General features: G+C 43.3%; 1 protein-coding gene across 1 annotated transcript; it reads left to right on the top strand.

The window, feature by feature from the left end:
* Positions 1 to 290: 290 nt before the first annotated feature.
* Positions 291 to 23000, top strand: GPI (glucose-6-phosphate isomerase). Its single transcript, XM_051805818.1, has 18 exons — positions 291 to 531; positions 4789 to 4879; positions 5804 to 5872; positions 8705 to 8824; positions 10632 to 10715; positions 10804 to 10950; positions 12634 to 12705; positions 13698 to 13742; positions 14545 to 14598; positions 15518 to 15578; positions 17063 to 17106; positions 17337 to 17489; positions 17812 to 17941; positions 18315 to 18391; positions 19681 to 19809; positions 20233 to 20308; positions 20391 to 20457; positions 21955 to 23000. Exons 1-18 carry the CDS (start codon positions 413 to 415, stop codon positions 22076 to 22078), a joined length of 1662 nt encoding a protein of 553 aa, XP_051661778.1. The 5' UTR covers positions 291 to 412; the 3' UTR covers positions 22079 to 23000.
* Positions 23001 to 25238: the final 2238 nt, after the last annotated feature.

A 25238-nucleotide genomic window follows, 5' to 3' on the forward strand; every position in this document is an offset into this window, starting at 1 on the left:
CGCACGAGCAGGGCCCGGCACAGACCGCGGCCCCTGCGCCGCGACGGGGACACCGCGTTCCCCCACACCGGGGGTACAACCCTGAGGGCTCCGCAGCCCCGGGGCCGCTGCGAACGCTGAGGGGGCCGGGGCAGGCGGGCGGCTCCGGCTCCAGCTCCAGCTCCAGCTCCGGCTCCGGCTCCAGCTCCAGCTCCCGCCGCCTCGCCCTCTCCCGGCCCCGCGGTCGCTCCTCCCTCCCGTCTGGCGGCCGAGGGGATCCCCCCGCGGAGGGAGGGAGGGAGTGAGGGGGCCGGGCCGGGCGGGACCGGGCGGGGCGGCCGCAGGAGGCCGATCAGCCGCTATAAGAGCGGAAGCGGCGGCGGCAGCTCCGCTCCCTGTGCTTGGCCAGCCCTGCCCGGCCCATCCCGCCGACATGGCGCTGTCCGCAGACCCCCAGTTCAAGAAGCTGCTGGAGTGGTACAAGGCGAACGCCTCCAAGCTGGTCCTGCGGCAGCTCTTCGAGGCCGATAAGGATCGCTTCCAGAAATTCAGGTGAGGCCCGGGCGGTGCCGCATGCGAGGCCCGGGGCCGGGGAAGGGCCGGTCGGGGCCGGGGAAGGGCCGGTCGGGGCCGGGGAAGGGCCGGTCGGGGCCGGGGAAGGGCCGGTCGGGGCCGGGGAAGGGCCGGTCCCTGCCCGCCCTCGCCCCCCGCCGGGCTGTGCCGCGGGTTCGGGCCCCGCCGGGGTGGGAGCGGCGCGTTCTCCGGCCCCGCTCCGCCCGGGCGGGCGGTGGGGCCCGGGGGCCGGTGCCGCGGCCCCGCCTGCTGTGCCCGGAGCGGGGCCCGGGCGGCCGATGGCGGTGCGGTCCGGGCCGGTGGGCGGGGGGTGTTCCCGCAGCCCCGAGGGGCGGCCGCGCCGCCTGCCCTTGACTCATCCTTGCGGGCGGTACGTGCCGGGCAGCACAGCGCCCGCCGCTCGCACAGCCGCACTCCGCCCGCGCCGCTTCGTCACGGCACCTCCGCGACACGGCCGCCACCCTGCCCGGGCTGCGGGTCAGCCCTCCGCCATCCTCCGTACAGAGGAGCGCTGGGCGGCGATGGAGGAGGGAGTAACAAGTGGGAGCATCGTGGTAACGTTCAGCGCCTTCATCGTGTGGAGTGGCGCTCGCCGTGTGCGCCGGGGCCGTGCTGAGCGGGCACGTGTGCGGTCACGCTGTGCCACCAGGGCAGCCACATGAAGTGTAATGCTGTGTAGGTGCATCCCAGACTTGAATTTTAAAGTGAGCCTGGGTGATAAAATGACCCGCCGTTCTTAAGTGCTGCGCTAAGACTTGTTGCACGCATCAGGCTTTTCATTAGTGTCCTAAGTGAAGTGATTTTTTTTCCCCCTTTTGGTCTCCTTAGAAAGTTCTTAAATTGTAATTAAACAGTGCATGTGAAGTCCTGCATACCAATATACAAGAGCTAAGATGTCCTTTGCATTGATGGAAAAGGAATATACAAGAGCTAAGATGTCCTTTGCATTGATGGAAAAGGAATATACAAGAGCTAAGATGTCCTTTGCATTGATGGAAAAGGTATGCTAAATTTTTGGAGTATTGGCTTCACCTGGCTCTTCTAACATGTTGTTGAAGAAATTTGTCAGTATTATCTTATACAAATCTACCAACTCTTCACTAATAGAGCTAGTTCTGGTTTCAGTTTTTCCTTTTCTCCAGGGTTTTCTTGGTGAAATGTTCTTTACCAGAGTTATCTATTTCAAATAGCTCCCCAAACCCATGTCCTTTTGTACTTCCCGTAAGTAGAGGAAACAGTTCAAGTGTTAAAGGTTTATGTCATCTCTTGTAATCCTTTCTTGTAATTATTTCAGTCCTGTTTCCTGATAAACCTCCGTGTTCTAGACTAGGAGAACTTTCTTATAGCAAAGTACAGTTGCAGAGCTGATGGCCTGTGTTGGACAGGTTTGCTTGTGTACTGATGGCCACTCTGAGCCAGCCTAGCAGGATGAGGGTAGTTAACATCTCCTCAAAACCCAAGTAGCCTGGAGGTTTTGATCCTCTGCAGTTTGCACCTCTCTCCTCATGTGCAGTTAAGCTTTATGAATATATCTGTTAGCTCTGTAGGTATTATCATAAAATCACTGACTGTCTCTCTTCCTTTAGGAGGAAAAGAGAAACTTATACCCGTGTGAAAGGGCTTCCTGATACTGGTTCTGGAGGAATTTCAGACCAGTGTGAATAACTTTTAATCTGAATATTGTATCTTTGAGCATAGGTATCTATTTAATGTTATTGTAAGAACCCTACACTCACTGATAGCGTCCTGCAGAATTTAGATAGAAGATCCTTTTGTCCTTTTTTCTACCTCACAACTCGTCTATCCTATTTTCCTGATTAGGAGTGTAGTCACACCTGTAAGATACATCTTTGGCTTTCTTTGCTACCCAAGGTGGTAAGGTATGGTCTGGTAGGAACAGGGGGTCTTAACAACATGGGTTGTTCACTGGAAACTACTAGTTTTGAAGGGGTTAGAAGTGATATGATGCAGCCATCATAAAACTCAGCAGGTAATAGAGACCTGGGTGCTGATTAAGGTAGTGCTGATGCAAATAACTATTGCAAGGTATAAAGGAATTACATTGGAATTGCACTCCTGCTGGTTGGCTTGTCCATTATGAAGGACCAGAAGGAGCCTCCAGTCTAAATGGAAAACGTGGTGGGAGATAAAATCCCCGAGGTGCTGTGGGGGGGCTGCAGCACTGCAGGGTGGCCGTGGCTTACGTGCCAGGGCTCGTGTCCCCCTGGGCAGCACTGCCCTGAGCTGCTGCAGTGCAGAGGGCACAGTTGGGCAGAGAACACGGCTGAGCTGCTCCACATAAAGGGTGGATCCCTTGGTGTAAGGGCTTAGCAGGGGATTACACTGGGGGCTGTGTGTTCCACCTGGTGTGTGGGAAGCTCAGTCTGGTGGCCGTTGCTTTGTTTTTGCAGGAAATGTCTTGGGTGGCACCTTTCTGCAGCTGCTTCAAACGAGCAGTGACTTGAATCCAGCCACAACTTCATGGGATATTTTGCCTTCTAGGTCTAGTGAGATTGAGGTGTTTTTTTTTAATTCATACAAGTAAAATAATGAATTGTAGATGTAAGATATGTCAGGTAAACAAATGTGAAATCTTGATCTTTTCTTTGGGGAGTAGAACAGTGGGAGAGACTATCATCTACAGTTTAATATAGAAGGAGAATTTTAGGAGTTCTACTTCTCTAAACAGAAGAAATGTTATTATACTAATGGCTTTGCTGTATCATTAGTGAAATGTGTTCAAGTCTGAGATGAGTCTGTAAATAAATTGCATCAGATTTTGAAGACTCGTTCTTATTTTTCCTCTGTACTGTATCAATGAATGGCAGTTTTGGCAAGTGAGAAGTCACAGTCCTTCCCTTAGCCAGCCATATTCCAGGTATCCTTGTGCTGGATGGTCTGGATTTCAGGATTACTGTTTGCAACCCACTGAAGAGAAGGTGATTAACAGCACTGATACTGGTTTTCCCTGCTTGCCTGTGTTCTTGCTTATAAAAGAAACACGGCTCTAAGACTGTGCTTGAAGAGACCTTTCTTCCCTTAGTTAGTGCCTCCTGTATTTGAAGACCAAGAAAGATGTTACTGTACTTTTTCTGAAGTTAATGAAACCACCAAAATGTTTAGGCCTTGCTGTAATTCCTGTAACTCAGTTCAGCTCCATCCTTCCTCTGCAGAGTCTTGCCTGCTGTGTCACGTTATGTATGCTTGGAATAACAACTGTGCCATGGCTTGTCCCTGGGAAGGCTCTTTAGTGGTGACTAAAATAACAGTGCATGTTTCTGTGCTCAGGTATTGAGAAAGAAAAAGCAGGGGAGACAATGAACAAGGCAGAAACACTGAGACTCGAGATGGCTGCAATCTCCTGTGGGGAGTGTGTGAGCAACAGGGAGAGCAAGATGTGCTTTTATAGAAGGCTGAGTTAGTGACTGAACTCAGTTCCTCAGTTAGAATAAATTTGGTTGGAAAATAGGGCAAAGCAGAAATGGGTAAAAACCCAGTGTTGTAAAGGACTAGAGGAACTGTAGAACTCACACAGACACAAGGATACAAATACAGACAGGCTCACTTGGTTTCTACTGGACTGCCAGTTCTGTGTTTCATTTCAGATATGAGATATATATTTATATATATATATGTGCTTGTATTCTAAACTTTTAGGCTGTATCTTGCAGATGATTGAGTAATTTGGAGACTTCCACTGGGTCAGTGAGGACTGTGAGACTAAACCATGTGCAAATGGGGTTTAATTCTGCATAGTAGACAGAATGTTTCTGCACATTAAGTTGTATAGATTTTTAAATTAGGCTGTCTCAAGTCTGTATGAAAGAATGACTGACTGTATTTTTAAAAGGATGTGTAGGAAGGCAGGTTAATTTTTCAGCAGCAGAAGATAGTGATAAGCTCCTTACTGATGATACATTAGGAAAAAGCTAATTATTGCTGGAGAATGCTGGTGGCTCAGTGAGAACAGAATGTGATTGTCCAACTACACATCAAATAGACTTCATTGTATGTGGATTTTCACAAGCAGAAAGTGGACACTAATTCAGCGTGTTGAAAAACATGGTCTTCAATAAAAAGAACACACTGGTAAGTCATTTTTTGAAACTTGTTGGGCAGATTGGTCACTTACATCATCTTTACTTACTCAGTGTAATTAGGGTTCCCGTTGTTGTGTAATATGTAGAGGAGCCCTGTTCAGGAAGGTGCAATTAAACAGCCTGTTGGTTTTGACAGCTTGACTCTGAACACTGACCATGGGGATATCTTACTGGATTACTCCAAGAACCTCGTTACAGAAGATGTGATGAAAATGCTGATGGAACTGGTAACTATTTAAATGTTGCATTAATAAACCAAATAGCTTTTTAGAAAATTGAAGTTCTGCCTGCAGCTCACTGTTCTTGCATTGCTTATGTTCATTAGCTCTGGCTCTGAGAGACCGTGGGAGTTAAAAGGCATCTGTGTACAAATCTTGGTGCTGTTCAGATTCTTGCATTGTCACCTAGCCCCAAGTTACAAGGCCATTTTTCAATGTGCAGAGCTGTTCCTTGTGCTCTCTGAACAGATGTTTGTCAGTATAAATTCCAGCTGGCATATAGCTCTGTTATTGAGATCTGCAGTAAAAGAAGAGATTCCTATAAAATTGCAAGAGAAGGCCATGGCTTCTATACATGCCATTGAAACAATATTTCATATGTCATGCAGTCTTACTTTTGAGATTCATTTGCAGTTGGATCTATTTTAAGAAAGAAGTTTGTATCACTAATTTCAATTTAGCAGGGTGTCCACATTTACAACCCTTCCTTCTTTAAGTGTTGATTCAGCCAAAGGCTTAAATATATAGGACTCAGATTTTTAAAAAGGGAAGAATTAGCAAAGTAGCCATAGCAAAATTACTGTTGCTGCCCTTCAGTTTAAAAAAAATAAACTCTAAGCTGGTGCAAAGAATCATTAATGAATCCTGTGGCAGCGTGACAACATGAAACTGAGAAATTAATATGAATTCATTGCATCTTGGTCTTTCAGCACATGTTACTCTGTAACCTCTTGAGGAGACAAACAGCATAAAAATACTTGCTTTAAAATGGGAGAATCAGTTCTTTTATCTAGATTCTAGTGGGTCTTTTAATCTAATGTACTTTTTGTTTTAGTCTTGTGTTAAATGTTCATAGTCTTTGATGTAGCAGGACTAGTAGTGCATGTTGACTTCCTGCTGTTTTTAAGAGGAATCTGTACCTGCATTTCCCAGGCCAAGTCAAGGGGTGTGGAAGGTGCCAGGGAGCGCATGTTCAGCGGGGAGAAGATCAACTTCACTGAGGTAAAGCTATTTCTGTCCGGGGTCTTTCCCCTCTAGTTGTGCCTGTGAATTATGGATGTTCATGCATCTGTGTGAGCAGAGTCTTGAAAAAACTTACTTTAACTGCTCCTTCGAAATGCTGAGTGGCTGTAATGTTTGCTGCACTACTTACGGGAGAAATTTTTACAGCTCTTACTAAAAAACAGAAGAAAATGTGTGTGAATAATGCTGCTCAGTCCTTCAATACATACCTTAAATTTTTAGAGATTTTGGTGGTATTTTTTTTCTTCTCTTCCCTCTTTTGTAGAGAGGAAGATGAGTTAGATCTTGCAAAGGGCATGGAGCAGAGTATTGCATTCCAGGTATCCCTTACGTGCTTTTGCCTAATGTCAGTGTTCATAAAGCTCAGTGAGGGGCCTACAGGGTGTGGGTGAGGATTGTGTAAGACTCTGCTTTGGGCTGTGGTGCTGCTTGGCTTTGGGTACATTTAGCAGTCAAGACTATAAACAATCTTGGGAAATTTAGCCATTGTGTTTCAGTAAGAGGATGAGTACCTTCCTCTTTTTGGAGGCCTGAAGGTTGTAGTTGTGGTTAAATCTTCACTGAAACATACAGAAAGCCAACTGTACTTTTTTTCTAATATAAAAAATAGGATGAAAACTAGAAACTCAACAGTATGGTGGGTTTTATTAATCTACCTTAAAAAATTAAAGGCTATTTAGTATGTTTGAGGCAAACTCACAGAAATCAGTATTTCCTTTGACTTGGCTATTAACTGCTTTAGCTGTTGCACAAGCTGTTTGCTTAAAGTAACTCAGCAGTTGGACATTGTATTGTTAGTAAATGATTCATGTTTGTTAAAAGACACAGAAACAGATAAAGTTTCACGGGAGAAATGGTTCCTCTTCCTTCTGTATTAATGCCTTCAATTTACAGGTGTAACTAATGAAAAAAGTGGGAAAAGGAAGTAGGGAAAGAGGGTGAGAAATGTTAAATCTCTCAGGAGGGTTTTCTCAGATATTGCCCTTTGCCAGCCTCGTGTAACACAAATTATGACAGGGTTAGCCCAGCTCTGACTGTACATTGTGGAGTTCTTGTCATTGGCTATGTGAGAGCAGCTGAAATCTGCTCAGAAGGATATGATTTTCCCAGAAAGCACTTAAACACAGTAGTAAACTGTTGCATTTGGTTTCTGCTGCTGCCTCCCCATTCTGCTGCTGTCTTGATAGCACTTAATGTATCAACTTCCTGCATAATGAGTCTAGTAACTTCTGTTTCCTTATCAGGGTGTTTCTTTCCAAGTCAGAAGTTGACTTATGTTTGAATTTTTTTCTGTTTATATAGAAAATCCAATCAAGCTGGTTTGGCTCTGTAATAGGATTATGGACAATGTGAAATTGTGGTGAGACACTAAACAGCATCTGTCAAACAGTGGGACCAAACCAAAAGCAATAAGATATAAGGGAGCTGCTTAATGGCAAGAACTGACTTGTCCACTACTCTTGATCTGATTTAGAACATTTTTTAGATTTTTGTCTTAAGTATTTCAGACTTGTCTGTGTTTGGTGCTGCAGGCATTGGCTGTATGGTGTGTGCTGATGAGGAAGTTCTTTATAGTGCACCCAAGTGTGGCATTGCCAGGTGTTTGTCCCAGATGAGTTAAAACTTGCAGCTTGATATGGCACAAAGGAAGTGCTTTACAAGGTCACTCATCTGACCACTCCTCATGGGGACAGTCTTCACAGCCTGCATGATATTTGGGAAACACTCTGCTTAGCAGTAGATATCAGGTCAAATCTGACTCCTCTGAGTGAAGACAAAGCATCCTTCAAGCCTGGTAGTGAGCAGTATTTACCAAATACTGTTGCATGGCTGAGTGCTGCAAAAAAATTGCCTCTGTTCACCCCAAATTTAAGTGGGTGCACTTTAATTAGCAAGTGAAAGAGGCTTTTTGTATTGCAAGTCAATAACCACAAACTCAATGATTTTTGAGTTAGCATTTGGTATTTAAATCATAACTTGGCAGTTCATATTGTCTGTGTTGTCTTTGTCTTACAATGCCTCTCATTGTAGTGAGGAACAATGAGGTAGAGCAGCCTAATTTTTTAATTTGTCCATTAGTATTGACTAACTCCTTCATTCTGGATTAAAGCTGTTAAGCTCTTCAACAGGCAAACCACAGGCCTGGTTTCAGTGCTTTGACTTGTGTGCAACTGTGGAGAATTAACATAATACAGTGCATGCTAAGGGTTTTTTTCTCATAACACAACTACCACCTACTTATCTGGTGTGCAAATATTCAGGCAACATTTACTTGTGGGCAGTGGATAGATCAGTGTGGCTATTGTATCCTTCTTTGTCAAATGTTTAAATTATTTGTCCTTTCCTATGTGAAATGGATTACTCAGGATAATTGAGAAAGTGCCAGAGAGAATAACTTTGGCTGCTTGTTATAATAGATTTTTTAGTATTGTCATCATTAAGAAGCAATTTCATTCTTGTCCATCTTAAGCGTGCCAAGATAAAGATCACTGAGTACTGACTATTGCTGAATTCTGAACCTCCATTTCTAAATGCTTTTAGGGGATTTTGAGGTTTTGTTTTTTCCAAGTAAACTATTGCTTTGCATATTCTGTGCTGTTGTGAGCCCTGTGCACTGACTGTGTGAAGTGAGAGGGTGATTCAGGTAGCTGGTGATGTGTGTATGTACACACACTGAAAACACTGCCCTGCTAATCCCGGTTAATCTAAAGGATTTTGAAGTCTTGGAGATCATACTGCCCTCTGGATGAGGCAGCTGAGGCCTCTGGGTAGAACTTGGAAGCAGCTTCATCTTGTTTTCCCTTGTTTCAGAACCGAGCTGTGCTTCACATTGCTCTGAGGAATCGCTCCAACAGAGCAATACTTGTGGATGGGAAGGATGTTGTTCCAGAAGTAAACAAAGTGTTGGACAAGATGAAACACTTCTGCCAGGTATGAAGTACCACCATAGCTTATTTGTCATCTTTGTTCCATATCCAGCCAGGTTCTTACAGGTGTGTTGTGAAGCACTGACTGTAGACTGGTTCACATGAGTTGTTGGCCTCGTTTGAGGTTTACAATAGTTCTGGCTCAGGAGTGGAGTTGGAGCTGGTTTTATTGATTTACTCTTCTCTCTCTGTTGCCAGCTCATTTTTTCTTTAATGGGCTTTCTAGATCTTGCTCTTTCAGCAGTAATCTTGTGTTTACTTTGGAAGTCTTGTAAATCATTAAGTGCCATTCAAATGTCTCTTTATTTATTGCTAATTTTTCAACTACTTCAAGTAGAAACTGCCTCTTAACATTTGTGTAAGATCAGGAGAGAGGTAGAGGCTCCCAGCTCAGTTGCAATTTGATTGTACTCTATTTACATAGTTTCTTAAAGATCTTCTGCTTTTAGGTCCAATTCCTTTGTGATTCTATTTTATTTGCAGTAGAAGCTCCCTGAATAGTTTTAATGTATTTTAAACACGGCTGGAGGACCTGGACCTGCTTGGTTGCTGTTGTGGGTCTTACCCAGGTGGTAGTCACCAACCTTTAACCTATGCAAAATGAACCTGGATTATGTGCAGTTCCTAAACCACAATAACTGCCACTAATTGGTCTGAATTTGGTGGTTTCTTCAAATACCCAGAGGATTGAATGGCTGTAGAAATTCACTGGTTCTGCCCCTGTAGAGCTTTTAGCTGGTTAAGGTTTTGGTAGTGCAAAACAAGAGTTTTCCCTGGTGCCACCCTCTTGATTGCTCGATGGTGTCAGTCACCACAGCCTGTGAATATCACTTTCCATGCAGGAGTATCTTCTCTGCAAAATAAAAATCGTGGTAAGCAGTTTCCTTGAAAATATTAACAAAGATGCTTGTTTCAGTTGACTGACTTAGCAGGTGGGGTTTTAAGACTGTGGCAACATCATCTACAGGGTACAGGACTGTGTATATTAAAAATGGTTTTTCTGTTTGGAAAACTGAAAAGCTTAAACATCTGTAGGGAAGAAGAGCAACTCTCAGCATAACTAAGTGCTTTGTAGAAAAATTGCTTTAGAATTGGGGAGTTTACTTAGAAGGATTTATTATGCTAGAAAGATCACTTCTGTGTTTGGAAAGAATTTAATGCAGAGGTGATAGATGGGCAAAATTCAGTGCAGAGTTTGCTACTTAATGGTTGTAATTTTGTTTTAGAACTCTCAGTGAATCTTAAAGAACAAGAATAGAGCAGAAACTTGTACTGTGTACTGTGAAGGTGCAGCCCAGAAATAAATCCTACTGCAAAGCATACATGCAGTAGAAAAGCTTTTTGAATGTTTGATTTGCCAGTAAATCTCTATTTCAGTGGTTTTATTAATATTGGTGTCTTCCAGTTTAGTTAGTGAAGTCAATTCTAATAAAAGACACTTAAAGAACTGCTTCATGTTCAAATCTTTGTTGCAAATAGTGTAATTCCCAAGATCTTTTCATTTTTATCTATATTTCTCTTGCCTTTGCCAACACTAAATGCTACAGCAGTCCACCCAGGAGGAGAGTTTGATCTTGCAGTGTGTTTTTAAATGTGTATTAGACTTGCAGCACTTAGTGAAGTGTAATCTCAGACATAAGCAAATGTCTGCCCAAGAAGATAGCTCTGAGTGGAGGCCTCAAGGTCCAGAAGCCTGAAAGTTGTCTTGGGAGACTTCCTACAGCAATGCCTGCAAACACAGCCTGTTGCCAGGGCTAGACTCACTGGCTTTAGTGTGAGTGTGACATCTCCTTGCATTGTTTCCTGCACAGAGAGTCCGCAGTGGGGAGTGGAAGGGCTACTCTGGGAAGACAATCACTGACGTGGTCAACGTTGGCATCGGTGGCTCTGACTTGGTGAGCTCCTGACTTCTGTGCCCCTGCACGTCTTTGTGTGGGTATGTGCCTGCAGTGACAATAACATCTGACTGTGGCTTCTGTCCAGGGTCCTCTGATGGTAACTGAAGCCCTGAAACCCTATTCCAAGGGAGGCCCTCGTGTCTGGTTTGTATCCAACATTGATGGGACTCATATAGCCAAAACCCTGGCTGAGCTCAAACCAGACACCACTCTCTTCATCATTGCATCAAAGGTATGTCTGATACAAGCACTGGGCTGTGACTTGCTCTACCTGTGAAGAATTCAATCAGAACAGAAGTCTGTCCACAGGGAGATCTAGATCAGGGACTTCTAACAGGGGTTATTTCTAAATGGGCCTGTTGGGATTCATTCTAAACTTGCAGTCCAGGCTTATGTTGCCACTGAAATACTGGGGGATTCATAAATCAAGAGCTGAAAATTACTTAACCTAAACCAGATACATGAGCAATTTCAGGTTGTCTGGGTTGTATTTCTCAATCAATGCAAGTTTAAGTTTTATTCACAACAGTTTGTTTGTGCTTCTCTGTGGGTGGAGTGTAGGATCCTATGTAGTTATTTCTTTGAAATTCCAGATCTTGTCTCATTCCTAAAGGTCTTGTATGTTAAGTGTTCTGACTTTTTGCATTAGTGGATTGCATGTAGTTTAAGACTCTCCATTTTGTTTTAGGATAGTAACAAAATACCTTCACCTAAATCACTTAAATGGCAAGTTCCTTGAGCACTATAAATACTAAGCTGCTTTACTTAGAAAGTACCAGCAGACTGTCTTTACCTCTTTAAGGTGACCCTTATTTCTGATTACAGACTGAATAGCTGCCTTTAAGTCTTGCCTTGCTAATAACTGACTCTGTAACCATAACTGGCAGTTCCATCTTCCTCTGAGGAATGGTTCTGTCTGAGCAGAGGGAAGGGATGGAGGCAAACTCTGGAGTTATGTAACTTGGGTTGCCTTCATTTGTAAAGCACAGTAGAACCTTTCTGCTGTTGAAGACAATCTGCAGCAAATGAACAGTGCAGTGCTGGCCTTGGTGCTCATTATCTAATCTTGGCAATGCTGCAGCTGAGCAGCAACTTATGGAATAACAAGGAAACTGCACAAAGTAATACTAATGGTTACTTGCAATAATTGAGTCCAGGGATCACGGTTCAAAGGCTTAGAAAACTGCCAGATTGAAAGAGTAACACTTCAGTTTCTGTTTGCCAGACTGTAGTTAGATAATTGGATACATTTGGAAGAGGATGAATGGCATTTTTTTTCCATAACAGGCTTGTGTTTCATAATGAAATATTTCTGGAGATGGATGAGAGTAGGTTGAATCTAGTGTTCACCCTTAAAGCTAAATTTTGATGGCTGAGTAAATCAGAATGGTTGTAGATATTTGCAAAACTGCATGACTGAACTTCTGTGCACACTTCATGAAGCAGGAAAATGTTTTCCTCTAGTCAGCAAAACAAAATTATGGATAGAATCTTAGCAGAAATGAGTGTTCCTCCATGAAAAAGTAGGAATTGAAGACAAGAGGACAGTCCAACTGGGTTATCCCATTTTGATGCTTAATTAGTTCCTTTTTAGTTGAGTGGTAAAAGTTTGTTTTTAGTAAAAGACTAAAGTAGAAAACTTAGTCTCAAAGTTTTGCAGAACAGTTAGAGGGGTGGGAAGGTAGGAAGTCGGGAATAGTTGTTCCAATTCCAGCTACATGCTAGTTTAAAACTAGGTGGGTAAATCTAGCAGCACTGGTGTTCACTGGGTTAAAGAGTTTGCTTTTTTGTGCAGTCTGGCAGCAGCTGTGTTAGCATGTCTGGCTCTGGTTGTCTGGAACATCTGATGCTTTAGCAACCTGAAGTTGTTTGTTTTAAGAAGTGTTTTACTCATCTCCTTGTTTTTGCTGTGCAGACTTTCACCACCCAAGAGACCATCACCAACGCAGAGACGGCCAAAGAGTGGTTCCTGCAAGCTGCTAAAGATGTAAGTGGGGCTGTTTGGGGGCACCTGACAATGCAGCAGCTTTGGGTTGTGTGGCTCCTCCCTGCTCCTTCTGTGTGCTTTGGAGCAGAGCCAGTGACTGCCCAAACATAAGCTCAGCAGATGCTGTACTTAGATCACTTCAGTGCTTTGTTGGTGACACACTGTTTGTCCAATCAAAGTGATAAACTCACTAGTTTTTCATTATAAATGGTCGTCATGCATTGTTCCCCCAAATCCTCCCTGCTAAGTAATAGAGTGCAGTGTTTGCCTTGGAGCTGGCCAGTACTGTGGTACAACTACTGATATATGAAAATCCAGGAATACAGTGTCTGTGGCATTACCTTTTAATTCCTGGCAAATCCTTGAAAACTAGAAATGAAGCTATGGTTGGAGTGATACTCTGACATTTCTGTGGCAGATGGCTGTGCTATGAATAGAAACCTTGTATTTGGCTCATGCTCTCCTATTTCTAACTCTTACAAGGAAAAAAGCAGATACTGCCTCTTCAGGTAATTAAGATAGTCTTTAACCTGTTCAGTCAGGGTAGCTGTACTTAGTTTGAAAGCTGGGCTTTGAAATTCCTCATTACACTACTGTTGCAGACAACTTTGTTCACCAGAACTGAAAGACCAAAGTCTGAATCTGGAGCTTGAGGTTTATCAGTAGTTCCAGTTGATCGTTTGACCCTGGCTGGAAGGGTTGTGCCTGTGCAGCCAGCTCCATGTGCTGTGAAGTGCTGGTGGTGGTGTCCAGCTGATAACTGCTCTGGGGGAACTGGTGTGCTGCTCTCCAGAGGGACTGATGGCAATGGGATCTTTGGGCATGCTGCCAAATCCCACAGTCAATGTGAACTATGTGATTGCAAGTTTGTAACACAAAAAACCCTGGTGATAATCAACAGTATTCTGTGTAAATGATAGCAGATCAGCTTTATAACCAGAAATTAAAATAATTAGTATTTTAGATCTAACTATATTTTTATCTTTATTAAGCCTTCAGCTGTGGCCAAGCATTTCGTTGCCTTGTCTACCAATGCTGTAAGTATAACCAGTCAGGTTTATTTTTTCTGTGTACCTTTGAGATGGCCTCACTTGATAATATAGTAAGGAAGGCTATCTTTTAAGATACTTGAATACCAAATTTTAACATTCCTCTTGAGAGGAAGCCTTTTCTTTACTGAAAGTAACTGAAACACTTCTAGAACATTGAACTTCCATTATAGAATGAATGTGTGCTTTTTCTGCTAGAGCTTTAAATCTGAAATCAAGAGCTTTTATACTTGAAATGACTTGTTATTAATGAGTGTTACCTGTAATTGCTTAAGTATGTGTGACTGCAGTTATGTAAACAAATATTAGTCTAAACTCCAAGGGAAGGCTGAAGTGGCACAGGTAGTTTGAATAGTGCTGCTGATGAACATGATGTACCCTGATGTGGTGTTCTATGCAAATGTATGAAGTGGAGAGGTCAATTAGGGAAGAACTGTGCCATCACTGGCAGGCTGTCAGGTGCTGTGATGGGAAATTCATTTCTTCCATTAGGGTTCTGTTAGTTGTAAAGTGAATGTCAGTCCAACTCTGAACTATATGGCCACTTATATTCATCAGAAAATGAATGTATGTCATTGATTTTTAATAGTGAATAATGATAGATATCTCTGGAAATGAAGATAGATTTTTGTGATGGATGCTATGCACTTTTTAAAATAGAGGATGTAGTTGTGGAATTATGTATTTCATAGGTACCCAACTTGTGTTTGTTTGCTGCATATAAAGCTTTTTAATACTGTTAGTTTTACTTATGGTGTTCTTACATGCTTTTTTGGCTTTTTTGTTTTAGCCTAAAGTTAAAGACTTTGGAATTGACCCAGAGAACATGTTTGAGTTTTGGGATGTAAGTAAATGTCCAATGTTATGTGATAGATGTTAACTGTTAGCATTTTCTGAAGCAGGTAAAGTGATTCCAACTAGATGTCTGGAAACTGCCAAAGCACCTAAATTATAGTAGTTGTATTCAGTGCACTGAAACACCTGAAAACTTTAACGAAAGGCAAATTGGGAACGTGTCAGGCAAGCAAAACTCTTGGCTGTGACATTAAAATCCTGCGGTCAGAGGTCGGCAGAGGAGCCTTCTGTGTTCTTGGCTGTCCAGTCAGCTGTGAAGTAACAGGAGCTCCAAGTCTTGGCTTATTCCTCCATGCAAGCAGTTATTATAAGCTGTGACATTTGACTGTTGGTGTGTGCAGTGTATAAGCTAGGCCTATAAAGGTCAGACATCAGAAATGGGAGCCTACTTTGGTATTTTGTAGCAGATGCATCTTGAGAGTATACTGCCCTTAGTCTTGTCATTATACTTAGTTAGAAACAAGTTGGTTTTCCTGACAAAGTGGGTTTTAAAGGTGCTGTCTGGAAGTGTCCTAAGTGTTACCTTTCCCCAACTAGGCTCAGAGTCTTGCTGAAGCAGGCTTTACCTAGAGAAGGGGGATATTATGAAAGCAGTTAATACAAACTGCAAACTTAGGATTTGGACGTGAACCAGAATCAAGGGATCTGGCTCAACACATATGATATAAACTGGACAAGTAGGATAACTTCAGACTTTCAAAAAATGCATACCCAAGGGGTAACCTTAGGGGGCTACCGTGAGGTGCAGGTTCCCTTGACTGTGCCATATAATGTGTAGTTAACTGTAACCAGAAAGAATATGGATTTTTGCTGATGTCTAAACACATGCTGCTGTTTTGAAATAGTTTGAATAAGTTTGAATGTCAAAGCTTTGCACTTGTCCATCTAAACCAGTCTCTTGTTTGCAGTGGGTTGGTGGCCGCTACTCTCTGTGGTCTGCCATTGGTCTCTCCATTGCCCTGCATATTGGTAGGTACTCCTGGGAGCTCACCCTGCCAGGAATTAGTCTGTTTGCTTCAGGAATATAACTGTGGAATGCTTTAATAATAGTGGATTGTGGATCAGGTTTGGGGTGAATATTATTTACCCAGCCTACTCTGAGTAGTTGTGCTAAAAAAGTCTGTAATGCTATGGAAATGTCAGTATTTTAGTACTGCAAATGCAGCTTTGGAAAGCACCCATATTTAGTCACTTGCATAGCCCAAAGTGACTGATTTGTGTAAAGCCCTGTCAGTGGTGAAAATCAGACCTTGCAACTGCCATTCCTGAGCTTGGAGTGGGGTGTTTAGTACCTGTGAATATACACCCACTAAACACCAAAATCCTGTGTCTCCAGTTCTGCATATGAGCTGTGTTCAGTATTGTTAACTATCTCCTCCTCCCACTAATTCCTTGTGTTCCAGTACTTGCTCATCCTGGCTATAGAGCCTGGTGATTACATTTGTTCCCTCGTCACTGCTTTCAAATATTTAAAGCCTGAAACTATAATGTCATTTGTTTTTCTAAAAAAAGCTAGAATTCCCTTTGACTGGGGTTAAAAGAATAACAGTGGGTTTGGTGGTTTTGGAATTATATGAATAGGAGTTGTCATGTGTAGAAAAACTTATGATAAGAGTAAAATAAACCAGTCAGGCACTGACTGTTTTGTCTGCAATAACTGTTCATTGCTGCTGTCAGACAGATTTGGTACTGACTGCTGACATGCTGGTCTATCTGCACTTCTTCCTTAGACCCTTCATCTCCCACAGCTGCCTTCTGACCATAGGCAGAGCTGCTGCTTTGATTGCCAAACACTTCACCTAATTCCTACAAAAGAATCAGGGTTTCTGTCTTTGCAGGAAAGGAAGCTAAAGTTAGTTAAACTATTCCTGAATGAAAGCAAATAGAGGTTTAAATACCCTAATTATAAAACAAAGAAAACTCAGGTGAATTGTTGAGAGAACAGGGAAGGGAAAGGGGGAGCCTTTTTCTTTGACAATCTTATTAGAGCTGTTTCTCCTCAGACTGACATGCAAATCCCTGTTTTGAAATACCAGCCTTGCCCTGTTTTCTTGGGGGATATCTGTCCCACTGAGGCTGTGAAGTGACTAAATGTTCAAACTTGATGAAAACTATATAGCCTTAAAGCAGGCTCTGTATTAAATGCCTCTGTTTTCCTTCTAGTTGTTCATTCTGTCTGAATGGGGATTTTAGGCAAAGGTTTTTTGAATTATGTTTCATGAAGTTGGACTTGCTCTGAAGTCCAGGCTTAAAGCATAAGTAAATGCCTGGCTTAGGGAATGCAAATGTCAGGAGAAGTCAAAGTACCCTTTAAATTAAGTACAAAAAGTACAGTGATTAGTAGTTGGGAGTCTCACTGCATACAGGGAATCAAAACTTTTACAATTGTCTCTATAAGAAAAATCAAGTTTGAGTTGTAATAGTAAATACAAACTGACTCTTTTCATTGTTAGGTTTTGACAACTTTGAGAATCTGCTTGCAGGAGCCCACTGGATGGTGAGTGTGGAATCCCTGTTCCAGATTTGTTCCTCTTTAAGAGTTGTTAGTAAGGTAACTGAGGGCAGGGTGGTTTCTAAGGTTCAGCTCCTTAGGTCCTCTCAGTGCTCCTAAAACAACAGTGCTTGAGAAGCTCTCCCTGCATCAAAGCAACAATCAAAACAATACAAGAGTTGGGAGGGGTGACAATTGCTTTATCAGAAGTGTTAGTTTTCCCTTGTGTCCTGCAGGATAACCACTTCCACACTGCCCCCCTGGAGAAGAACGCTCCTGTTCTGTTGGCCATGCTGGGGGTGTGGTACATCAACTGCTACGGCTGCGAGACCCACGCCCTGCTGCCCTACGACCAGTACATGCACCGCTTCGCCGCCTACTTCCAGCAGGTGGGAGTGCTCCGGAGGAACACGGGGAGGAGCCTCTGTCCTGGCTCCAGGACCTGACTGCATGTGCTGGTTAAAACTGCAGTCCCTTAAATTCATGTACTCGATGGCCTGAACAGACTGATGCCAAGATTGATATCAGCTTATTTGCTCGGTTACTTTAAAGATGTTTTCCACATACCTCCATTGCCTTGGTGTCCATAAATTAAGCAACTGTATCCCTGATACTTGGGAAATTTCTCTAGTGAAGCGGTGGTCATTATAGCTGAAGTATGTGTGGAAACTTGCTCTGCTACTGAGTGATACCAGCCTTCCCTTCTTTTAGGGTGACATGGAGTCTAATGGCAAGTACATCACCAAGAAGGGCTCTCGTGTGGACTACAACACTGGCCCCATAGTGTGGGGGGAGCCTGGCACCAATGGGCAGCATGCTTTTTACCAGCTCATCCACCAAGGTAAGCTGACACCAGGCAGTGCTGCATCCTGGAATTAAATTCTGAAGGGCTGCAAAGCTGCAGGAGTCTGCAGAGCCAGCACTGGTTTGGAGGTTGGCTCTTACCTAACCTAGCCTTGCATTGCTGTGGGGCTCTTAATTAGTGGCTTTTGGAGGCTACAAGATGCAGGTTTTACCTACAATAAGGAGGGTCAAATAAAGCTGAAACTACTGAGCTGTGTTGTTACTTTCCCCTGCTGTTAATAATAAAAAAGCTCTTTTATAGAACTTTTAGAAGTGACTGAATCTGCCAGTAACTCTGTAAATGGGGTGAGAATTGAAGATTTTTCTAGGACTTTCCTGTTGCAGGGTTATTAACCTGGCTTTTCTTACAGGAACTCGCATGATTCCCTGTGATTTTCTGATCCCAGTCCAGACTCAGCACCCCATCAGGAATGGCTTGCATCACAAGGTAAGTTCTTTGTCAGGGCACCCATATTTCTTATGGCTGAAGGCATTGAAGCTTATTTGATATTGCAGTGTGCAATATTTCTAAATGTCCCTTTTAAACTCTCCACGTGGGCTCTGTCAACATTCACAATAGATTTGAAAATATCTAAATCATAATTGCATATGATCTGTAATAGGTAATAAATACAGTGGTGTGATTGTTCTTGAAGAAATTACAGCCACAGTTCTTGAGGCAGCTCAGTGGTGTGTCCTGTGGGCCAACTGAAGCTGGAAAGAGTTGAGCAATTAAGTATTTGGAGGGAAAATTCTTTGTAGGAGTTGCAAGGAGTGTAATTCTTGCCGAGTAGGAAGTAATAAAGTCAGACGTGATGTGACACATCTCTGAGGAAGTTTTCAAGTCTTAAACTCTACTAGGATAAAAATTCATCAGTGTAATAGCATGGTTGGGGTGGTGGCTTCTACAAAGATGTTTTTAACCTGTAAAATTTTTAGTTTAATGTATTGTCTAACTAAGGATTTCCACTGAACTAAGGATTTTATTGAACTTCCATAGGTGGAAACACGTCCAGGTCTACCACTTAATACATACTTCAGAAAAAGCATGTTTCCTCACTAAATTTTAGTCTCATCATGATTTCAGGTTACACAATTGGAATGGCACTTGTAATAGTAATTTTTGGTCAAGTAACACCTAGTGCAGTGGAAGTTTGAGTATGACTTTGCAAAGGAAGGGGAGTAAAGGTTTCATTTGACTGTAGATACAGTAAGAGTTTATCTTCGGTGTAAACACACATGAATTTGCAGGCTAACATTAGAGAGGGAATAGGAAACTAGAAACTTGTACTGCCTTGGTAGGGATTGGTACGTGAGGTGCTGTGGGGATTTTCCTGCCTACAGATGAGTAAGTGCATCTTAGTTGGTTAGCTGTGACTAATCTTTGCACCTGGATTTCCATAGCATGGAATAAAAGCATAGACTATACTGGGTGAAAGGGCTGGGTGAGGTCCTGGCTCCTCTGCTCTCGGTGGGAGATTTGCTGCTGGTTTTGGCAGGGGCAGGATTCTGCAAAGCTTGTCCTGGTTGTCTTTGGATGCCCTTTAAAACAGTAATTAAGTCTCCTGGCACTCTGAAGTAAAAAGCAATATTGGGCATCATGCAGCTAAAACTGCTACAGTGTTAACAACAAGACTTTTAAGTCCAGACTGGGTCTTGGTATGGCTTGGAGCACCAGGTACCACTATTCCAGCTGAGGGAATGGGAACCTGAGCTGTGTTTGTGTGCACCTGCTAGATCCTGCTGGCCAACTTCCTGGCTCAGACGGAGGCCCTGATGAAGGGGAAGACTGCGGAGGAGGCTCGGAAGGAGCTGCAGGCGGCCGGGCTGAGCGGGGAGGCTCTGGAGAAGCTCCTTCCCCACAAGGTACCTGGACCCTGGCCCGCGGGCTCTCCTGCTGTGGGGGCACTGCAGCAGCACTGGGGTGGCACAGGGGGCACCTCGGCAGGGCACTCAGAGCAGGTACAAGGAGCACTTTGCTAAAGCTCCCTGTTCTGGAGCCTTTTGGGACGTCTCAGGAGGGGTGAGCTATCTCAGCACTGCCTCTGGGATATTGCCTTGTTTTACTACTTGTAGCCCACAGCAGCCAGCAGTGCTGCTCAGAGAGAAGTTGGCTGTTGAGTTTGTAATAATAACACATGGAAGTGATACAATTCTCTGGCTGAAGGTGGTAGTCCTCAGAGCTTTCAGGACTTCGGATTTACTGCTAATGCAAATAGTTCAGTGAGGACTGGGAGAAAAATAAGTTTTACAATATATTAGATGACAATGTAACTCTTGTTTTGAAAGGTCTTTGAGGGAAATCGACCAACCAATTCCATCATGTTTACAAAACTCAACCCCTTCACTCTGGGAGCCATCATTGGTGAGTAAATAGGTCTCTCATCTGCCAATGTTTATTAAGACTTTCTGATCAAGTTTATTGATAAATCTCTTTCTGCTTACAGCCATGTATGAGCACAAGATATTTGTTCAAGGAGTTGTCTGGGATATTAACAGTTATGACCAGTGGGGGTAAGTTTCCTTGTTCTGTTGCTTGCATATTTATTGACTGTGATATTTCTTAATCTATCCTGACTTAGAGAAAAGACAATAAAAAAAGTGTCATACTTGGAGCAAATTATTATAGGATAGTTTTAAGGGAAAACGTTTTCTGGGGATAAGTCACTGTGTGTCCTTACTCAGTCGTGCATAGTGACTTTGTAGATACAATTTTAGCTAAGGACCTGTGCTTAGTTGGATTTAGAAGAATACTATGAAGCAGAAAAGGGACAGAAATGAGGAAGGTAGTCAAGCAGGCTAAACACATGCTCTGAGAATTAGAAAGGAAAAATATTTTCCCTTATAGAAAGTGAAAAAGAGTTATTTTACCTCTAGAAACATTTCGTAGGCAGTTTGAATAGCATCTGTTTAGCCAAAGACTGACCACCTCTGAGTTTTCCTATATGGAGAGACAAGAACATTCCTGGCAGAGGTCTGCATCTGTGACTGAGGGCTGTGGAGCTCCATGTGCACAACAGCATCTTTGAGGAGTTTGTCATTGGAATGGACAAACTCCTCACAATGGAAGATTTAATCAGGAGCTAATCAGATTGGTTTTAATCTGCAGTAATAGGAACTGTACAACATACCATGTGAAGGCTTAGGTAGAGGGACTGGGGAAAAGGTAAGATTTTTCAGGTGCAGCCTGCCTGTGCTGTGAGGGCTTATTTTGAAGAGCACACTTGCTCTACAGGTGTAGAATATCAGTTTACACTAAGCTGTCTCCTTAAAGGCTGAAGGGTAGCCTTTGTACATGTGTTCTTAGAGCTATGTTCCTTAAAATACTGTAGTATAACCTGAGAAGGGAAGACTGGCTAGTATGAGCTGTACTGCTATAAACTCTGAAACAAGGAGTGGGATAGGAGTAAGTACAGCTTATACTGCCACACCTGAAAATCTAGAATGGCATCCAAAACTATGGAATGTGGGGACACTGTAGGACCAGCCTAGTTTCTTACAGCAGTTGGACTATCCCAGGTTCTTATCCTGTGAGGCTGTAACTCCTGGATAGCCCTCTGTAGTGCTGGGGATGCTTCCAGGCCTGCAACTCAGCTGCTGTTTATTGTCTTGGTGCCATAAATTGGTGTGGTGAGCAGTGTCATGGTCAGCAGTGAACAGGAGCAAGAGAGCACTGGGGCAGGCTGCATAACACAAGTGAATACTGAGGGGAAAGGACTCTGCTGAACTTCAGAAACAAAACTTTCTCTTTAGACATCCTGTAATTTGAGCTGTTTGTTCAGCTAAGCAGCTGTGAGAACTCCAATTGTTTAAGAATGGCACTGAGTTAATACTTTCTCAGTAATTTGTGAGGGGAAAAGCATCATAGTGTTCACTGGGAAATTACTTTTACCAGCATCTATTTTTAATGTAAATGGCTTATAGTAAATACTCTAAGTTGTTAGCACTAATGTCCTTCTGCTTTTCAATTCACTAATGTTTTTCTTTCTTCTGCTGCTTTTATAAATGCAGAGTTGAGCTTGGAAAACAACTTGCCAAGAAAATTGAGCCTGAACTGGAGTCAGATGCTCCAGTGACATCTCATGATAGCTCAACAAATGGGCTCATCAACTTCATCAAGAAACACAAAGCCTGAAAGGAAATACTTGGAGGACATCGCCAATCTCACCACGGAACACCCAAATCTGTTGTAGTTGTGCTTTTTTAGCCACTTCCAACAAAAATAGCACTTTACAGATGTAGCTTCTTCACTTGTTGCAGTTAATCTTGTTGCGTCAAGTGTTACAAATGGAAACTAGTTTTGTGAAACCCTGAGATTGTCTAGTTGCTTTCTATTTTTGTGGCTGTTAATCTGTAAAGTGCAGCTGGTATATTCCTCAATTCTTGCCCCTCAAGTTTCTTAAAGATGATCACCTACTGATATTAGAAAATAAAAGGTATGATGGATGAGTAAAACTTCTTCACTCTTTATCCTTAAAGTGCAGCCCTAGTAACATTTGCCCCCCTCACTGTGTAAGGTTCTCTGAAGCCAAGTAAACTAACTTCTCTCTCTTGGACTGGTTCTGCTGTAAGCTGGAAACTAGAATGTGTTCAAACAATCAAATCTACAGCTGTAGGTTGTTCAGGTTACACATTTCATGCATTTGAGCAAGATAGAGATTTATTTTTTTTCCCGAAAGCTACTGTGAAAATGACAGTTTACTGATGTTTGGTAGAAGTTTTCATGTGTTGTCTGTAAGCTATGTGGACAGCTATCCAAAAAAGAAGAAAACTGGAGCGACTGATACCAGTTTTCCAGAGTTTGTGAAGCAAAAGGTTGGGATCACTTGTGGAAGAAATGTATTTTTGGTATCCTAGAGGGGTAATTTCACATTCTTAAATCAGCATCACTGTCCAACAACAACAACAAAAAATAGAGAAACCTGTTTGTCATCAAGTTGTTTATCCTCTTTTGTCCTCTTACTGCTGTTAACCCCTCTTTGCTCGTGGACTGGCATGCTCTGGCTATTGTTCTGTAACACCTTTAATAAAGGTAAGACACAAGCATTGAAAGGAAACTGTGATTCTCGTGCCCCCAACCCTTCACGACAAATGCTGACTGCACTGAGCTGGTAACTCACTGCCCATCTTTGTTGCACGGCTTTGCTGGCAGGACCCCTCCAGTCTCACTGATATGTCACACTAACACCTTCATACTGTGTTATGGATTATGATCAGTTCTATCAAGCAAATTTTTCTACATGAAATGCGAGCTCAGAAAGAGAATCGACTAGAGGGGAAGCATCATGGTTTCTTTCAGAGGAGGTTTTAAACCCTGTGCACAGCTCCCTCTTTCTGCAGCGGTCGGAGCGAAGGGAGCGCCTTTGGCGTCTTCCTGCCGTGCTGTGCGGGCGGTGCCAGACCAGCCTCGCGGAGCTGAGGGAGGCGGCTCTCTGAGGGAAGGAGCGGCCCTCGCTGAGGGAGGCGGCTCTCTCTGAGGGAAGGAGCGGCTCTCTGAGGCAGGCGCCTCTCTCTGAGGAAAGGAGCGGCTCTCTCTGAGGGAAGGAGCGGCCCTTTCTGAAGGAGGCGGCTCTCTCTGAGGGAGCCCTTCCCCCGCTGCCATTGCCGCGCGCGGGGCGCCCCCTGCCGGCGGGAGGGCGGGACCGTCGCCTCAGCGCCCCTCATGGCCCGGTCCTGCCCCGCCCGCGGGTGTCACCCCAGAACTTTACCTGCAGTAAACTTTACCTGCAATAAACTTTACCGGCGACTTACCGACTCGTTACCAAAATGCCAAAACTGTGACCTTATGGTTTACAGAGCAAAAGGCTGCCCTGTGCTGTACCGCCCCAGGGCTGTAGTCAAACACGGAATAGAAGTGGTGAAGAGCTGTTTTCCCCTGTGCAGTTGAGGGCACGACCAGAGGGGCCACAAGTAACGAGGAGGGGACTGTGGCTGCGTTTTGAAGATGAAATGGCGTAAAGCCTGCATACGGTTCAGGAACCCGCTGCCAGTGACAGAGCTGGAGGCCGAGGAAACAATCTCCCTGTCCCTGTGCCCGTCCTCGGCACAGGGGACAGTGACCCTGTCTGGCCTGACACACATCCTCCGGCTTAACAAACACAGCCAGGTGGTGGCTCGGTTCTTTGAGCTCCAGTGAGGTGGTTTAAATCCTTCTGTTTAATATCAAGCCTGTCTTGATACCAGTTCCTGCAAGAATGAAACTGATTTCTTCACGAATTGTGCTCAGATAATAATAAAGTCCAACCCAGTCGGTTCTGACTGGGAGACTGTGATGGGCATGGCTGAGCTCTCAGACTGTGTTGTTGTATTACAGCAGAGAATGAAAGTGCCTGAAGTGAGCAAAAACTTGTCAGACCCATAAAATGGCACACAATCCCTAATCCTACAATCCCTAATCCTCAAACCAGCGCATTTGCTACAAGACACGTTCCTCTTGAAGGCCTCTGAGGAAATACTGTGTGGAGATGCTTTAGTCAGGGTAAGTAGTTAATTTGATGATATATGTATAAAAAAAGCAATCTTTACACTTGCAATGCTAATTTGACTCCATAACTGTAATAGCTTCTCATCATCAAAATTAATATATGAATGTATTTTAAGAGTTCTTGAGAAGATAATTACTGTATTCAAGGAAAAATTCTAACATTTTTAAAGAAAATTATGCTAAATTCATACTGTATTCCCACTGGACATGTGCTTAATATAGACTGTGTGGGTTTGTGTGTATAGGAGGAATATGTTAGCATAGTAATTGATATAAAAAAAGCATCTCCAGGAGCTATGACTGTAGTGAAGACATCTTCCAGTCCTTTTGTTTAAAGAGAATTTGGCAGGAATAATCAATAAGTGATCTCCTTTGACCCAATTCACAGTGATCTGATCTGCTGGGACTGTTCTAATTTCCAAACTATCCTGCACTACATGCAGAGTTCTGCAGACTCAGTGATGGCAACAGTGTGAGCTTAGGCTGCTTGAAGGAGGATAAGAAATAAAACTTCCCAAGCTACACCAGGAGCTTCAGCTGAACCTGTTGCTGTTCTGGAGAAATGAAAAGCACTTACAGATCTGCAGTGCTAGTGCTGAAGTGGACAGGTCATGAGCCTGCATAGAGCAGCCAAATAAAAAGAAGAAAGCTTTATCTCATTCATTCCTTTACCTTTTCTCAAGTAAAATTTTATGTTTAGCTATTCTTGAAAATATTCTGCTTTGGCAATTCCTGCTGTTACTTTTGTTAAAAAGAATCAGAGTTTGGAGAGTTAGGTAGATGATAGCATATGATAGAGTAGTCAAGTCGA

This window comes from Manacus candei, unplaced genomic scaffold (assembly GCF_025592945.1).
Source record: "Manacus candei isolate 608988 ecotype Guabito, Panama unplaced genomic scaffold, ASM2559294v1 h1tg000065l, whole genome shotgun sequence".
In the NCBI taxonomy this organism is placed as follows: Eukaryota; Metazoa; Chordata; class Aves; order Passeriformes; family Pipridae; genus Manacus; species Manacus candei.

What these genes read in the sequence shown, in the direction of transcription:
- GPI (XM_051805818.1), top strand. Translation starts at nt 413, where the DNA reads ATGGCGCTGTCCGCAGACCCCCAGTTCAAGAAGCTGCTGGAGTGGTAC. An exon ending in TTGCAGGAGCCCACTGGATG is followed by an intron (nt 17,107 to 17,336) that starts GTGAGTGTGGAA and finishes TGTGTCCTGCAG; the next exon opens with GATAACCACTTCCACACTGC. An exon ending in TTACCAGCTCATCCACCAAG is followed by an intron (nt 17,942 to 18,314) that starts GTAAGCTGACAC and finishes CTTTTCTTACAG; the next exon opens with GAACTCGCATGATTCCCTGT.